At 48.8% G+C, this 17121-nt stretch overlaps 1 protein-coding gene across 3 annotated transcripts in view; it reads left to right on the forward strand.

The window, feature by feature from the left end:
* PLA2G4E (phospholipase A2 group IVE) overlaps positions 1-17121 on the forward strand; it is a 59802-nt gene that overhangs the window by 24320 nt on the left and 18361 nt on the right. For 2 of the 3 annotated variants that reach the window (XM_079699636.1, XM_079699635.1), the window contains exons 3-12: positions 2152-2288; positions 6118-6249; positions 7285-7325; positions 10447-10489; positions 10994-11054; positions 12027-12190; positions 12278-12364; positions 12755-12792; positions 14908-15043; positions 16598-16734. In XM_079699636.1, the coding sequence (XP_079555762.1) occupies positions 2152-2288; positions 6118-6249; positions 7285-7325; positions 10447-10489; positions 10994-11054; positions 12027-12190; positions 12278-12364; positions 12755-12792; positions 14908-15043; positions 16598-16734 (976 nt within the window). The remainder of the gene's footprint in view (positions 1-2151; positions 2289-6117; positions 6250-7284; positions 7326-10446; positions 10490-10993; positions 11055-12026; positions 12191-12277; positions 12365-12754; positions 12793-14907; positions 15044-16597; positions 16735-17121) is intronic. The other variant, XM_079699634.1, reaches the window with a different exon arrangement.

Here is a 17121-nt window from a genome sequence, read left to right on the forward strand (position 1 = left end):
CAGTGGGAGGTGGAGACAGATGCACCGACCTGCCATTGCAGTGAACTGTAGCCAGCGCTCCATTGGGAGGAGAGCAGAGGGCCCTGGGCTACAAGGGGCACCTGGCCCAGACTTGCAGGTTCAGACGAGGCTTCCAGAGGAGGTCTCTTCTGCAACCTGAAGGGGCTAACCAAGGAAGGATGGCGTGAAAGAGGAACAGAAGGGTGTTCATTGCAAAATGGCATGGCCTTTGAGACCTATAAGGCACTGGGTTTGGTTGGAGTCTGGAGTGTGAGTGGTGGCACATGTGTGTTAGTATTTACGTGTGTGCATGTGTGCACGTACCTCTGTGTGTGTGTGTGCGCGTGTGCATGTGTGTGTGTGTGTTTGGGGGCAGGGCAGGGGCTGGGGTGATAGGGAAGATGGAAAGATGAAGCTGAGGCTGGGGAAGTGGGAGGGGCATCCATGCTGAATGGGTGGGACTCCTTCCTGAAGGCATATGGGAGCCACTAAAGGATCTTAAACTGGAGAGTGACATGGTCCGATGGGAAAAGAGCCCTCTGGTTTCTCTAAATAGAAAAGATTAGGGTGGGGCAGGACAGAAGACAAGACACCCATTGGGGCAGTGGCAGCAGAGATGAGGTGGCTTGCACCAAGGCAGTGGCCATGCAAGTAGGGAGAAGTGGACAGGCTGGAGAGCTCCAAGGAGTTAAGTCGACTCAAGGTAAGAGTCAAGGACGATATTTGGTGTCTAGTCAGGACACCTGAGTTGACGGTGAGGAAGAACAGGTTGGGTGTGGAAGGAAAGATAGGGATGATGTCATCATTTTCTTTTGATTCTGTTGGGTTTGGATCATTCTTTGTGTTTGGATTAATGATGATTATGACATCTAAAGGACAGTGTCATCTCACCTCTATTCAATGGGAGGAAGGCCATGAATTCCAATTCATTGAATGGTGAGCCCTCACAGATTAACCAGACAGAGGGGATGAAATCAGAAACTAGAGATGCTTGTGATACAAACCATGGTTATTAAGTCTGTAAAGTTCTCAGTATAGAGACAATATAGGACTAAGTCAGTCTGGGGAGGGGGTCACCTCTGGTTCCACTCTCACAGGACATTATTAATTATAATTAGGAGGTAGTTTGGATGAGTCTTATCAGTACAAAACTCTCATCCCTGCCCAGCTTTACCATCTAGAAGACTGTCTGACACTGGAAACTGTATTGACTGTTCCCGTTCTCTATGAATTGGGTGGGTACCCTGGGAATGACCTAAGCAGAGTGCCAGAAGAGTGACAAGGGCAATTGTGGCACCTCTTCCTCCCTCCTCCCAGGTAGAATGGAGGGAAGGAGCTTGGCTGGGCTGCCATTTTTCACTGTATGCCTTCTGCTGCTCCAAACAGAAGACCCAGGAGGCCTTCTTTCACTTTAGGAGGGCCTGTTGAGGTCACAGCCTTTGTCCTTCTCCAGAGCACTTACTTACAGCATCATCACAGTTGGGTTGTTCTTTCAAATGAAAAATAAAGTATGTGGTCTTAGATGTGAGGGTTTCTTGGGTCACACACCCCATGTGGGGAGACCAGCAGAGATAAGAAAAGCCCGTCGGGGTGTAACTGAGACGTTAGTCATGTGTGGATGGTAGTCCCTGCCGCTAGATCCTGCTGAATAGCTTGTTCCACTCAAGCCCTTCCCAGCTGGGGCCCTCTAGGCTGACTCCCAGCCGATGGTGTCCCTTCTAATCCTTGCTGCTCTTCAGCCCAGAGGAAGAGCTGGGCCCTACTGTGGTTTCCCTGGTGCCCTGGGCTAAGGCAAGAGATAAACTGGACCCTTGGGGGCTAGTCCTCCAGATCTTCCCCTGGCAGAGGGAAAATTGTGCAGCTGTACCTTGTCCCAAACCAACAGGTGTTTGCTCAGAGAGCCAGGGTGCTGCTGAGAAGAGCCAGAGGCCATCTGTGTCCATGAGAACAGTCAGTGGGACTTGGGTCCCCTCTGTGAAACCTCTAGCCTGCAGTCCGTGACCTTCTCAGTGTTCTGGGACAAAGGTCTCTGGAGAGTCAGAGCCATGAGTCAGGAGGGGACCAGAAGCTGGCTCTGCCTCCACACTCTCTCCTCTCTGGACCTGGGTTGGCTCCTCACCCTCCCCTCCCACCCTTGTCTTCCTCGGACAGTGAGCCAGACAGACTGCTTTGTGAGCCTCTGGCTGCCCACCACCTCTCATAAGAGGCTGAGGACTAGGACCATTTCCAACTGCCGAAACCCAGAGTGGAATGAAACCTTCAAGTTCCAGATCCAGACCCAAGTGAAGGTGAGACGTGGGGGACAGCACCTGCCTGCCCTGCTTGCTATTCCCCTCCTTGCCTGCTTGTCCTTCTCTTTGATCATGTGCCTTCTTATGACTATCTGTCTTTCTTTCTTTTTTTAATTAATTTTTATTGGAGTATAGTTGCTTTACAATGTTGTGTTAGTTTCTTGCTGTACAGCAAAGTAAATCAGTTATACGTATACATATATCCCCTCTTTTTTAGATTTCCTTCCCACTTAGGTCACCACAGAGCACTGAGTAGAGTTCCCCGTGCTATACAGTAGGTTCTCATTACTTATCTATTTTATCTATAGTAGTGTGTATATGTCAGTCCCAATTTCCCACTTCATCCCACCCACCTTCCCCCCTTAGTAACCATAAGTTTGTTCTCTACATCTGTGACTCTATTTCTTCTTTGCAAATAAGTTCATCTCTACTGTTTTTCTAGATTGCACGTATAAGTGATATTATACTATATTTCTTTTTCTCTTTCTGACTTCACTCTGTTTGACAGTTTCTAGGTCCAGCCACGTCTCTGCATATGGCACTATTTCATTCCTTTTTATGGTTGAGTAATATTCCATTGTATATATGTACCACATCTTTTTTATCCATTCCTCTGTTGATGGATATTTAGGTTGTTTCCATGTCCTGGCTATCGTAAATAGTGCTGCAATGAACATTGGGGTGGATGCATCCTTTCGAATTATGGTCTTCTCTGGATATATACCTAGGAATGGGATTGCTAGGTCATATAGTAGCTCTATTTTTAGTTTTTTAAAGAACCTCCATACTGTTCTCCAGAGTGACTATAGCAATTTACATTCCCACCAACAGTGTAGGAGGGTTCCCCTTTCTCCACACCTTCTCCAGCATTTATCGTTTTTAGACTTTTTGATGATGGCTATTCCGACTGGTGTGAAATGATACCTCATTGCAGTTTTGATTTGCATTTCTCTAATAATTAGAGATGTTGAACACTTTTTCTTGTGCTTTTTGGCCATCTCTATGTCTTCTTTGGAGAAATGTCTATTTAGATCTTCTGCCCATTTTTTGATTGGGTTGTTTAGTTTTTTTTGGTTTTTTTCTTTTTTTTTTTATTGAGCTGCATGAGCAGTTGGTATATTTTGGAGATTAATACCTTGTCAGTTGCTTCATTTGCAAATATTTTCTCCTATTCTGAAGGTTGTCTTTTCGTTTTGTTTATGGTTTCCTTTGCTGTGCAAAAGGTTTTAAGTTTAATTAGGCCCCATTTGTTTATTTTTGTTTTTATTTTCATTACTCTAGGAGGTGGATTGAAAAAGATCTTGCTGTGATTTATGTCAGAGAATGTTCTGACATTTTCCTCCAAGAGTTTTATAGTATCCAGCCTTAGGTCTTTCATCCATTTTGAGTTTATTTTTGTGTATGGTTTTAGGGAGTGTTCTAATTTCATTCTTTTACATGTAGCTGTCCAGTTGTCCCAGCCCCAGTTATTGAAGAGACTGTCTTTTCTCCATTGTATATTCTTGCCTCTTTTGTCATAGATTAGGTGGCCATAAGTGCATGGGTTTATCTCAGGACTTTCTATCCTGTTCCATTGATCTATATTTCTGTTTTTGTGCCAGTACCATACTGTTTTGATTACTGTGACTTTGTAGTATAATGACTATTTGTATTTTTTAAATAAATAAATAAATTAATTAATTAATTAGTTTGTTTGTTTATTTATTATTTTGGCTGCATTTGGTCCTTGTTGCTGTGTGCAGGCTTTCTCTAGTTGCAGCAAGTGGGGGCTACTCTTCATTACGGTGTGCAGACTTCTCATTGCGGTGGTTTCTCTTGTTGCGGAGCATGGGCTCTAGGCATGCAGACTTCAGTAGTTGTGGCACGCGGGCTCAATAGTCGTGGCTTGCGGGCTCCGGAGCACAGGCTCAGTAGTTGCGCCACATGGGCTTAACTGCTCCATGGCATGTGGGATCTTCTAAGACCAGGGATCGAACCTGTGTCCCCTGCAACGGCAGGCAGATTCTTAACCACTGCATCACCAGGGAAGTCCCTATTTGTCTTCCTTTCTACCAACTTCTTGTCCTCCTATCGACCTATCTGTCTCCCCACTCACCCACTCCTTCCTTCTGCCTGTCTCACGCTTGTCCCTCTAGGCATACTTATCCTTCTACCCTCTTTCCTGTTTCTCTTGTCCTTCTACCTAATTGTCACTGGAACTGGATGTCTCCTGCCCCAAAATAGAGTGTGTTTCCGGTATATTCCAGAACATACTCCAAGCAGGAGAATATAGAGAACAGCCATTCTACTCACTAGGTCCGAGACCAGTCTAATTCCGGCCAGAGGGCTTTCCCTATCTTAAATCCTTTTTAGATGGCTTTATTATTTCTAATTCCTTGGGTGTGTGTTCTTCACTTGTTGAGTTGCTGTTTCATGGTATTTGTCTTCTTCAGATATATGGTGACTCTAAGTTGAGCTCACATCTCCTGAGGGAGAATCCTCTCTTGAACATCCTGAGTTGTGACAGCTTCAGCAGGGTGCCCTTAAGACAAGCTTGGCCTCATCATGCAGGTATCAAACCCAGTCTTGAGGCATTTGAGGCTTGACAGCTCCATCAAGCTTACTGCTTTCATATTTTAGGGATGCTTCTCCATTCTGAGTTAATGACATATCCTTTTTGTTTTCAAGAAGGGCTTTATATTTATTGTTTTAAAAATATCTTTTCTATCATATATATGGTTTTTGGTGAGAAAGGGGGATTTCAGTTTGGGCTCAGCCTACCATCTTGAAACCAGAATTCGTGTTTCTTTTGTCTGAAGATCTATGGGGCTGCTGGGTTGGTTCAGGGACATACCTGGTTTCTAGTCATTACAAAGTCAACAGATCTGGGCTTCCCTGGTGGCGCAGTGGTTGAGAGTCCACCTGCCGATGCAGGGGACACGGGTTCGTACCCCAGTCTGGGAAGATCCCACATGCTGCGGAGCGGCTTGGCCCATGAGCCATGGCCATTGAACCTGCGTGTCCGGAGCCTGTGCTCCGCAACGGGAGAGGCCACAACAGTGAGAGGCCCACATACCGCAAAAAAAAAAAAAAAAAAAGTCAACAGATCTCATTCAGCTGGGAACCCCCAGAACCACCTCATGTCCACTAGATAGGGACCAAAGAGGCAAACCCAGCCCCAACCTACATCTCTCAGGATCCTTGGAAAAAGTGGCCTCAGAGGCCAATCCATGTCACCTAAAATCATTGACCTTAGAGTTCAGCCAGATGACAGGGTAGCTGTTCCATCCTTGACATACTGCTTTGGGACCATCCATGAGACCTCTTTAGGGGCTGATGAGCCAAAGGATAGAGTTCCAATACGTCATCCCAACCCAATCAAACCCTCTATAATCTTTGCCACATCACTCCCCTGGAGTGTGAAGATGTTAGCTTCCCTTAGCTTGGATTTCTAGTGCCAAAGGAACTGTCTTCAGCTCCTGGGTCCCAATGCTGGATACATTCTATGTCTTGACAGGGGTCTTGTCTGCTGTGCCCTTCCATCTCTCCCCCAGGTGAAATGAAATCCCTCACACTTCACAAGCCCCTGCCAAGCTTGCAAAAGAGCAAAATTTCCCAGTAGGAGAATCAGAGAAGAAGGACAGGAAGGCTTCAGAGAGTTACAAAGAAGGGAATAGACACTTTCCTCTCTTAATTCATGTCCCTACAGATGTCCCTCACACCTGAGCTGTGCTGGTCCCCATCCCTCAGACCCACCTCCTCACTAGGACTGAGGTCAGGCCCCTCATCCTGGGAATGGGTTGATGCAACCTTGGTAACCAGATTTGTGCCCTCTGTTCTCCCCTAGAACGTGCTAGAGCTGAGCATCTGTGATGAAGACACGGTGACACCAGATGACCATTTCTTGACAGTTCTCTATGACCTCACCAAGCTCTGCTTCCGAGAGAAAACCCACATGAATTTCCCACTCAACACAGAGGTGAATGCAGGTGCCCCAGCCCTCAGCCTCCTCCTTCAAGAGGGCAGCTGTTTATTCCTATGATGCTGTTCTATGGGATCCTCTCTCTAGCCATGTCAGGAGAAGATAGCACTGCTGTTCAAATCCCAGTGCTCTGGCTTACTATCAATAGCTCTGTGACCCTGCAGAAATTACTTAATTCCTCTGCGTTCTGTTTCCTCGTCTATACAATAGTGATAGTAATACCTACCACACAGGGTCACTGTGAGACTTAAATAAGAATACATAATTAAGGCATCTAGCACTGTTCACAGTACAAAATGGAGACAGAATAAGTGTTGATTCCCTTTCTTTCCTTAGAGTCCTGCTTCTGGGATGGTCCCAGGGGACAAAGGACAGATAAGGATAAAAGAGTGCAAATCTGCAAATCAGAGAAAGTCAGAGATGAAAAGGCCCAGGATTTTATCAATTCATTCAACAAGTATTTGAATGCCCTATGGGCCAGGCACCGTTCCGTGCAGTGGCAACACCTCAGGGACAAGCATCCCTGCCCTCACCTGGCTTATACTCTGTGGGGAAATTAAGGTCCAGTGAGGGAGGTCATGACTTCCTGAAGTTACACAGCAAGAGATGCAAAGCAATAGCTGAAGGAAGGGGCTCCTAGCCTTCAGAGTTGAGTTTGCTGGGGGCAATATCTCCCTTGCCCCAGGCCCTGAGCCCCTTGGGGAAGAAGGAGAGCAATGGAAGCTGGAGGGAGAAGATGAAAGGAAAATGTTCTGGGGCAGAGAGATTTACCTGCTGGGTCTAGGGGTCAACTCCACACCCTGACCCTCCCCTGGGTGGTCAGTGATGTTCCTGATATCAAAGACTTGGGGACAGAGGGAGGCAGAGGGGACAAAAAGAGCCAGGAGCAGCTGCCCCCACGCCAAGACAGCAGGACCGCCGTGTGCGAAGGGCAGGGGCAGGTCCACAGGGTCTCCTGGGATGTCACAGGATCCTGGTCTGCAGAGAGGTGTAGACACAGCTCACAACTGCAGTCTCTTCCTCCCCCTGCAGGGCATGGAGGAGCTGGAGGTGGAGTTCCTGCTGGAGGAGAGGTGAGTAGGACCCAACCCCCCCAGGATTCCACCAAGGTCCTGACCCCAAAGCAGCTTCTGGGCACAGGCATTGTACAGCTGGGTCCTCCTTTCTGCAGTTCCCCACCCCCACTTCTACTCCCACCCCTGATGCTCCTCACTGTGCGTGCACAGGGAGATCAGCTCGGTGCTTTGTGACCGCCTGGAGGGGTGGGATGGGGAGGGTGGGAGGGAGGGAGACGCAGGAGGGAAGGGATGTGGGAACAGATGTATATGTATGACTGATCCACTTTGTTCTAAAGCAGAAACTAATTTAAAAAAATGCAAAAAAAAAAAAAAAAAAAAAGAATCACTTGGGAACTTCTAAATCCTGTAAGTGCCTGGGTCCCATCCCTTCTCATCCAGGTCTACTGATGTCAGTATTGCTTTAAAGATCTAGTACTCTGGCCAGATCACCTGCCTCAGCTCCCCAGCATTTCTGAGAGTGGCCTCTGGAAAGACTTCCTGCCACCATGGGGATGGGGCCTTCTTGAGGCCATGCTGAGAAAGAGGTCAGGACCAAGGCGTCTCCTCCTGGACCCAGGACTGTTAGAACAAAATCCTCCAAACCCTGGCCTGAAGCAGAGGCCATGCCCCTTGCAGCCAACTCTGGAACCAAGTCAAGGGGAGGCTCAGGACAGAGATGTGGGGTTAATTCTCACCATGTCCAATTAAGAAAAAGGTCCAGGGTCCTGGAGGTATGACTATGCCATGGACTCAAGTGGAATTGGGTCACAGAGCTGGAGTGTGGGAAGAAGGGGACACAGAGAGAGAAAGGAAAGGAAAGGGCGGTGAGGGAGGGAAGTAGGGCCGCTGCCGGGAGGGGACAAGCCTGCCCTGGGGCAGCAGTGTGCCTTGTGATTGGGAAACCAGCTTCTTAACCCTGGCAGAACTGAGTCCCCTGGACTTATGATCAGCCCAGGGACAGGGGGACAATGAGAGGCAGGAACTAGAACAAGAGGGCTTGTCAAATTCCACCCGGAGAATCCTCTGCATAGGGGGTCTTGGAACTATTTGAGGTGCCTCATTAAAATCAACTTAAATTAAAATTTAAATTAAATTTGACAAATTAAAATCAACTTTATTTGTTTCACATTAAAGAAAATCTGGGCTCTCTCCTTCAGTTCTTGGTCTGATGGGACTTTTAGGGGGAAAAACATTCCTTGGGTGAATGAGAAAGTGGCTTACAAAATGAAATACTTCAGCATTGGTCATCAGAGTTGATCTGGAAACACAGTCCTCTTGGGCTTAATTTTGACCATGGAGGCTGTGGACTCCCCTAGGCGAATTGTAACCTTGGAGGCTTTCTCAGCTTTGTAACACAAGGACATTTCACACTCACCAGGCCCCTCTCTAGCTGGGTCAAAACTATTTGTTAAATGTGCAAATTAAATAGGATGAGTCAGTTTTGCTACCAGAACTGTTTACATCTGCTCGAGATGGGGGGCTCTGGCCTTTTCCTGCAACCTGTTTATCCTCATAACTCCATGCAGTTGCATCTGGATGGACATAAAGAATAGCCATCCTTTAAGGAAGAAAAAGAAAAGAAACGCTTCTACTCCCTCTAACCTATAAATCTTTTTTTTTCTGGACATTCTATCTAAAATGTATCCCAGTTTTCTCCTTGACAATCTGCAGATCTAAGGTTTCTTTTTTTTTTTTTTTTTTAGGGATTTTATTTTTTATTTTTTTGCTTTATAACGAATTTAATCAGTTATACATATACATATGTTCCCATATCCCCTCCCTTTTGCATCTCCCTCCCACCCTCCCTATACCACCCCTCCAGGCGGTCACAAAGCACCGAGCTGATCTCCCTGTGCTATGCGGCTGCTTCCCACTAGGTATCTACCTTACGTTTGGTAGTGTATATATGTCCATGCCACTCTTTCACTTTGTCACAGCTTACCCTTCCCCCTCCCCATATCCTCAAGTCCATTCTCTAGTAGGTCTGTGACTTTATTCCTGTCTTACCCCTATGTTCTTCATGACATTTTTTTTTCTTAAATTCCATATATATGTGTCAGCATACAGTATTTGTCTTTCTCTTTCTGACTTACTTCACTCTGTATGACAGGCTCTAGGTCCATCCACCTCATTACAAATAGCTCAATTTCGTTTCTTTTTATGGCTGAGTAATATTCCATTGTATATATGTGCCACATCTTCTTTACCCATTCATCCGATGATGGACACTTAGGTTGTTTCCATCTCTGGGCTATTGTAAATAGGGCTGCTATGAACATTTTGGTACATGTCTCTTTTTGAATTATGGTTTTCTCAGGGTATATACCCAGTAGTGGGATTGCTGGGTCATATGGTAGTTCTATTTGTAGTTTTTTAAGGAACCTCCATACCGTTCTCCATAGTGGCTGTACCAATTCACATTCCCACCAGCAGTGCAAGAGTGTTCCCTTTTTTCCACACCCTCTCCAGCATTTATTGTTTCTAGATTTTTTGATGATGGCCATTCTGACTGGTGTGAGATGATATCTCATTGTAGTTTTGATTTACATTTCTCTCATGAGTAAAGATGTTGAGCATCCTTTCATGTGTTTGTTGGCAGTCTGTATATCTTCTGTGGAGAAATGTCTATTTAGGTCTTCTGCCCATTTTTGGATTGGGTTGTTTGTTTTTTTGTTATTGAGATGCATGAGCTGCTTATAAATTCTAAGGTTTCTTAAGTCAATATTTTTCACAAGGATTAAGAAGGCTCTGCTATCTCCTTATTGACCCTACATAGGTTTTTTGTCACCTTTGTGAGAAATCAGTCAAAAATGATATGACTTAGAGAATAGACTTGTGTTTGCCAAGGGGAAGAGGGGGTAGGGGAGGGTTAGATTGGGAATTTGGAATTAGCAGGTGCAAACTATTGTATACGGGATGGATAAACAACAAGGTCCTACTGTATAGCACAGGGAACTATATTCAATATCCCGTGATAAACCATAATGGAGAAGAATATGAAAAAGAATGTATATAACTGAGTCACTTTGCTGCACAGTAGAACTTAACACAGTGTTGTAAATCAACTATACTTCAATAAAATAAATTTTTAGAAAGAACGATATGACTGACCAGGAGTTCTCATTTTGTTTTTCAGCCCCTCTCCACCTGAGAGTCTCATCACCAACGGCGTGCTGGTGGTAATTGTCCTTCCAGGCTCCTGTGGCTCCAGAGGCCACCTGTGGCTGCTGCTCTTGGAAACTGAACTGTGGGGGGGGGAAACCAGGCCCAACTTGGGCCCTTGTCCCAGAGCTCACTAGGAATCAGACTAACTGAAGCCAGACAAAGGGGTTGCGGGCAGTGGTGGGGGCAGCAGCTGGGCTCCTGCTCCTGGGGAGGAAACACCTGGACCAGCATCCCATCTCCTAAAACGATGACCTCAGGAACCTCCCTAATAAAGCACCCACTCTCAGAATCAGTCTCGTTCCATTTTCCCCCAACTCCAATCTCTCTATAAGCACAAATTCAGAATTAAAAAGATTTTCATAATTAGGCTGTTGGTACAGCCATTTCAATTAGATGCATCTAAAGCCTCAGGATTCAAGGAAATCTCTCCCCCGAAAATCAGTCTTTGGGAGTTTGTGGCCTGGTAGAGCATCCCGGGCAGCTTGTGCTCAAAATGACCTCCCCTTCCTTTGTTTCAGTCTCGACAAATGTCCTGCCTGGAGGTTCATGCAGAATCCAGGAGACAGAAGAACAGGAAAAGTGAGCCCTTTGACTACCTCTGCCTGCTGGGGGGTGGGGAGGGCAGTGCCACTTCCCAAACCTGTCAACACCAGAGTTGGCTGCTCCATGGCTGCCCTGGGCTCCACGGGGAACCAAAAGCTTGGTTGAGACTCCTTGGGATCGCTTCACCCTCAGGGGTCATTAACCACTGTCCTCCCCCTGCTCTAAAAAGGGCTCCCTCTTCAGGTCCCCACAAGACCCTCAGAGCTTCCCGGGCTTGATGAACGCCCTGGACCAGGGGTCAGTGACACAGCACTGCTCATCTGTCCACACCAGTCTTCGCCTGCCAGATGGGGGATTCCCTGGGTCTAGAGCAGTGGTCAGCACCCAGGGCAGGAGGGCCCCGACAACACCCAAGTCCCCTCTAGCTGCACCCCTTCCTCTAGTCAGACTGCAATTCATGGAGTCCTAGCATTTTATAGCTGGCAGGGACCTAAGAGGTCCACAAATACGCGACTCTCCTTCTCACCACTCCACCCCATTCCCCCCATGCAAGGCTTCCAGCCCTGTCTGCAGAGAGGAGAGCGGCACAGCCCCACTGGCATGGGGGAGGGAGGGGGAAGGAAGAGGCTCTGCCCCCAAATTAGCAGCAAGGAGAGGGCCTGCTTTCAGTGCAGTGGGAAGGTAACTTTGGGGCACCTTGTGGAGGAGCAGAACCTAGGAGGACTAGTCCAGAAAACTCAGCCTCTCAGAACACACGAACACACACACGCGCACACACACACACACACACACACACACACACACACACACACACACCCTTGTAAAAATGCAGATTCCTGGGCCCCGCCTGGCCCTTCAGAATGAGACTCTCTGGGGCATTTTAACCAGTGCCCTCGGTAATTCTAAACCCCTGTCCTGGGTGCCTCCCCTAGGCCTCTTACTGGGCCGAGCTGGGGTGGGAAGTGGGAGGCTTCCCCGGGGTCTTAGCCCTCTCGTCCTCTCTTCCAGTGAAGGGCCTCCTGGTGACAGTGACGGAGTCCTTCGAGCACACCCAGCACATCTCACACTGCCTGGAGCCCTGCGGCCCAAACCCTGCCTGCTTCCACTACCCCAAGTACTTCCAGCCCCAGGTCCACGTTGAGGTGCCCAAGAGCAAGTGGAGCTCTGCAGTAGTAGGCTGCGGCAGTAGGGGGTTAGGGGCTGGTTCAGAAGCGAGTTGGGAGGAGCCCCTCCGCTCACAAAGCCGCCCATCCTTCCAGCTTTGCTGCTGCGGTGCGTACAAGAACGGCCCTGTGTGCCAGCCCATGGATTGCCTCCCTGACGGCCAGGCGGTGACCCTGCCTGTGGTGAGGGCCTGGGTCTGGGGAGGGGTCCCTGAGCAGCGTAGCCTGGAGTGCCTGTGGAAGGGAGACGGGAAGAGCCTGGGGGGTCCGGGGGGGAGCATGGCTCGTGGCGGGTCTCTCGGGCAGGGTATAGGAGTCTTGGGGGATAGGAGGCTGCTGAGCTGCAGTGTGGAGCCAAAGACACGGTGTAGAAACTGAGCCAGGTCGGTGGCGAGGGACGTCCAGAAGAGAACCTGTGTGCGCATGCGCGGGCGGGGCACTGCATGCGCTAAGTCAAGCGCCCCGGGGTGGGGGGCGGAGGGGGCACCGTGTGGTGAGTCTCCACTTATTTGGTTGGGACCACTTGGCCCTGAACTGTCATCCCTGACAAACTTTTCATCTTTCAATTCCCAGAACAAGAATGGTGAATTACACATGAAGTCTACACCCTGGTAAAGTGCCCTCTTTCGGTCTGTCCCTCTGACTTATTTATCTTTAGGGACTTAAAGTGGTATCTTGTTGTGGTGTTGATTTGCATTTCCCTGATGGCCAGGGATGTTGAGCATCTTTTCACAGGCTTATGGACCATTTGTATATCTTCTTCGGAGAACTATCTATTCAAATCCTTTACCCATTTTTAAAGTGGGTGATTTGCCTTTTATTGTAAAAGTTCTTTGGGGGCTTCCCTGGTGGCGCAGTGGTTGAGAGTCCGCCTGCCGATGCAGGGGATACGGGTTCGTGCCCCGGTCTGGGAAGATCCCACATGCCGCGGAGCGGCTGGGCCCGTGAGCCATGGCCGCTGAGCCTGCGCGTCCGGAGCCTGTGCTCTGCAACGGGAGTGGCCACAACAGTGAGAGGCCCGCGTACTGCAAAAAAAATAATAATAAAAAAAAAAAAAAAAAAAAAAAAAAAAAAAAAAAGTTCTTTGTACATTCTAGATGTAAGCCCCTTGTCAGATATATGATTTCTAAATATTTTTCCTGTTCTGGAGACTGTCTTTCACATTCTTAATGGTGTTCTTTGAAGCACAGAAGTTTTCAGTTTTGGTGAACTTCAGTGTATGTATATTTTTTTCTTTTGTCACTTGTGCTTCTGGTGACATATTTAAAAAACCATTGCCTAATCCAAGGTCATGAAGATTTACTCCCATGTTTTCTTTTAAGAGTTTTATAGTTTTAGCTCTCAGTTTGGGTCTATGATCAATTTTGAGTTAATTTGTATATACAGTGTGAAATAGGGGTCCAACTTCATTCTTTTGCATGTGGATATCCAGTTGTCACAGCATCATTTGGTGAAAAGACTGTTCTTTCCCCCTTTGAATTGTCTTGGCACCCTTGTTGAAAATCAAGTGACTGTAGTCTCCATTTACAATTTGATAGCTGTTTGTCCTTGGTCAAGTTATTAAGCCTCTCTAAATCTCAGTTTTTCTCACCTGTAAATTAGAGCAATACCAAGAGTACTGTCTCTCCTTGGGTTGCTTTGAGGATCCAGTGAGATAACACATGTGAAGAAATCAGTGATCTGCAAAGTGGGAAACTCAGAAAATATTAACAAATGTTATTATTATTGCTGTTTTATTATTCATCCCTTGTTGAGGCCAAGGGAAGATTTCCTCACAGCTGTGTCTGCAGGCCTATACCAGACATGAAGGAAACATAATGGGAGAGCTCCCAGGCTCTGCCTTCGAGGAGATGTGACCTTTATAGTTACTCGGGTCACTAAGAATCAGGCTGGAAATTGTCAAGGTCCATTCTCCTGGAGTCACTGGGGAGCAGGGCCTTGGAGGATGCAAGGGATGTTGGTGGGCAGAAGGAGGAGGCTCAGAACCCAGACTACTCCTGGGCTCTGAGAGCCGATGGACCCTTCCAGGAAGTAGCAGGAGGTGAGGTTGGACAGATCAGGTGGGGGCTTGGATGCCAGGCCAGAAGCCTGGACTTGCTCACATCAGGGATGTGATAAAAAGAGGGCAAGCATTGGGCATGCTCTTCCTGCCCCACCCACCTTGCAGACCTGTGGGGGTGACAGGGTGAGATCAGGGATGTGAAGGGTTTTTGTCACACAGGATGATTTTTACTCTGGGAGCAGGAAAAGCTCACCAAGGAATATGAGCTCCATGAGAACAGGAACTTGTTTATCCAGCTCAGAAGAGCCCTACTGTAGAGCCTTATTCAGAGGGACTGGCCAAAAGGATCTCAGGGCCTCTTGTCACCCAAGTCTGGCCTTGGACTCTAGAAGGTGCCTGGGGGGAGCCTTTCAAGACTTTCCAGATCTCGTTGAAGAGGCAGAGGGTTCAGTGAGTCCCTAATTGTGTTAAGTACCTGCTTACAGTGCACCAGCTAAGGCTTTGGGGCTTTACATTTGTTATCTCATTAAGTGCTGAAGACAGTGCCAGGAGTTAAGCATGATTAGCCCCATTTTACAGATGAGAAAGCAGGGACCCAAGGTCACAAAGGTGATTCCTGGCAGAACCAGGCTTCGAGCCTAGGTCCAACTGACCCTAAAGCCATGTCTTCTCCATGGAGGTGGAGTCTACAGACCCGCTCAGCCAAGGTCCTCTGTCTCCACAGCTCCAAGGCACTGGACGTGCGTCTAGGCTTCAGCCTGTGCCAGGCAGAGCTGGAGTTCCTGCAGAAGCGGAAGGTGGTGGTGGCTGAGGCGCTGAAGCAGGTGTTGCAGCTGGACGAGGACCTGCAGGCAGATGAGGTGGGTGAGCAGAGGTCCGCTCAGAGCCCGGCTTGTCCTTCGAACACTGTGCCTGCCAGCTGCCCCCTGCAGTCCCTCCCTTGCCCCAGGGCAGCCTCAGCACGGCCTTTCCTGGTGGCCCTTACTGCTGAGGTTCCAGGTGCCCAGGTGAGGGCTGTGCTGGCTGTGATTCAGTTGTGTGTTCGCAAAGGGCAGGAAGGGCAGAATAGAGAGAAAGGAAGGAGCCCCAGCTGCTCCCCGTGCACTAACAGATCCTGAGATGATGAATGATGTCTTACCTACACGGGACAATGTGGCATCCTTTCCCCAGCCAGGAAAACACTGGAAGCTCCACCACCTCCCACATTCTACACACCTCCACCCAAAAGGCCCTGGGCCTTTCATTCTTCAATTCTCCCTTCCCATAAATGTATGCACACATGCGCACACACACACACACACACACAGACACACACACACGTACGCACACAGATACACACACACACACAGAATGAACAGCATTGGGGGGCTGGAGAGAGGCAGCTTCCTCACGCAGGGCCAGCTTCTGTGCACAGGGTAGATGATGGTACCTTTGCCAGAGCCCTCTGTCACCTCCCTGGTAGGGGCTGAGGCTCACACTCCCCTGAGCAGCAGGTCAGCCCTCGGAGAGCCCGCACTTCAGAGGCCAACCACAGGTGTAGACAGAGACCTCATCCCTGAGGAGGGCTGTGATGGGACTTCGGCCGACAGTAGGTCTTACAGTCCCCACTCAGATGAAAACTGAGTGAGTCTTGGCAAAGACTCCACGCCTCGCTCTCCCATCTATAGGGAAACACACTGAGGACATCTTAAACCTAAGTAAACCCAGAGGTGACAACTGTGCTCCTTCACACATCAAAAATCCATTTACTCCTGCTTTTACACATATGGTCTATAGGGACTACATATCATGTGCCAGGCCTGAGCCTGACATCAAGTGCCTCTACAGCAGGTGCTGATTTGCAACCATTAGGGAATCACACACTAGCTGGGGTCTTTTTTTTCTTTTTTTGCGGTATGCAGGCCTCTCACTGTTGCAGCCTCTCCCGTTGTGGAGCACAGGCTCCAGACACGCAGGCTCAGCGGCCATGGCTCACAGGCCCAGCCGCTCCGCGGCATGTGGGATCTTCCCGGACCAGGGCACGAACCCGTGTCCCCTGCATTGGCAGGCGGACTCTCAACCACTGCGCCACCAGGGAAGCCCAAGCTGGGGTCTTGAGTGAGCCACCCAGCCCTCTGGCCCCAGTTCATCATCTGTTAACTGAGAGCTAGATTAACAGTGCCAAGAACTCTTCCAGCCACGGCTTTCTCATTTACCAAGCCCGACACCAACCATTGGGTTTGGAACTAAGGTCCAGTTCTAGACCTACCAGGCGGCTTGACACTCTGTGAAAGGCAGTTTTCAGGTCACTCAGTCCCCACTCTCTGCTCTCTGTGGCCAGCTCTTCCTCTTCCACTGTTCTTTCTAAGCTCCTGTCTCTCCAAGTCTTCCCCTACCCAGCATTGCCCCAGCAGTCTGCCTCCATGTGCCCCCAGGTCCCACTGATAGCCATCATGGCCACCGGGGGTGGAATAAGATCCATGACTGCCATGTACGGCCACCTTCTGGGGCTGCAGAAGCTGAACGTCCTGAACTGTGCCAGCTACATCACTGGCCTGTCAGGGGCCACCTGGTAAGGAGCCGGGGGCCACTGTCTGGTGAAGCCCAGAGCAAGCAGCCAACAGGCTGGCCGGTGGGCGGGGGTGGGGTCTCTGGGAAAGCTCATCCGCCCCAAGTTAGAGTGACTCATGACACCTGGGCAGCTCTACCCCTCACAGCTGTGTGACCTTGGGAATGCAGCTGAACTTCTCTGAGTCTCATTTTCTGTATCTGTAAAGTGGGGATAGTAATAGCCCTGACCTCATGGGGTTGTTGTGAGATGCTCTCCCAGTACTGGGTACACCAGGGACACGTGTTGGTCATGACTCCATTACTATGGCAGGGTCCCAGGAGCGTGGCAGCCAGTTATGAGTGAACCACTGGTGCCACTGGTGCATCTCCCCAGCAGCTGCCCTCTCTC

This window comes from Hyperoodon ampullatus, assembly GCF_949752795.1.
Source record: "Hyperoodon ampullatus genome assembly, chromosome: 3".
NCBI lineage: Eukaryota > Metazoa > Chordata > Mammalia > Artiodactyla > Ziphiidae > Hyperoodon > Hyperoodon ampullatus.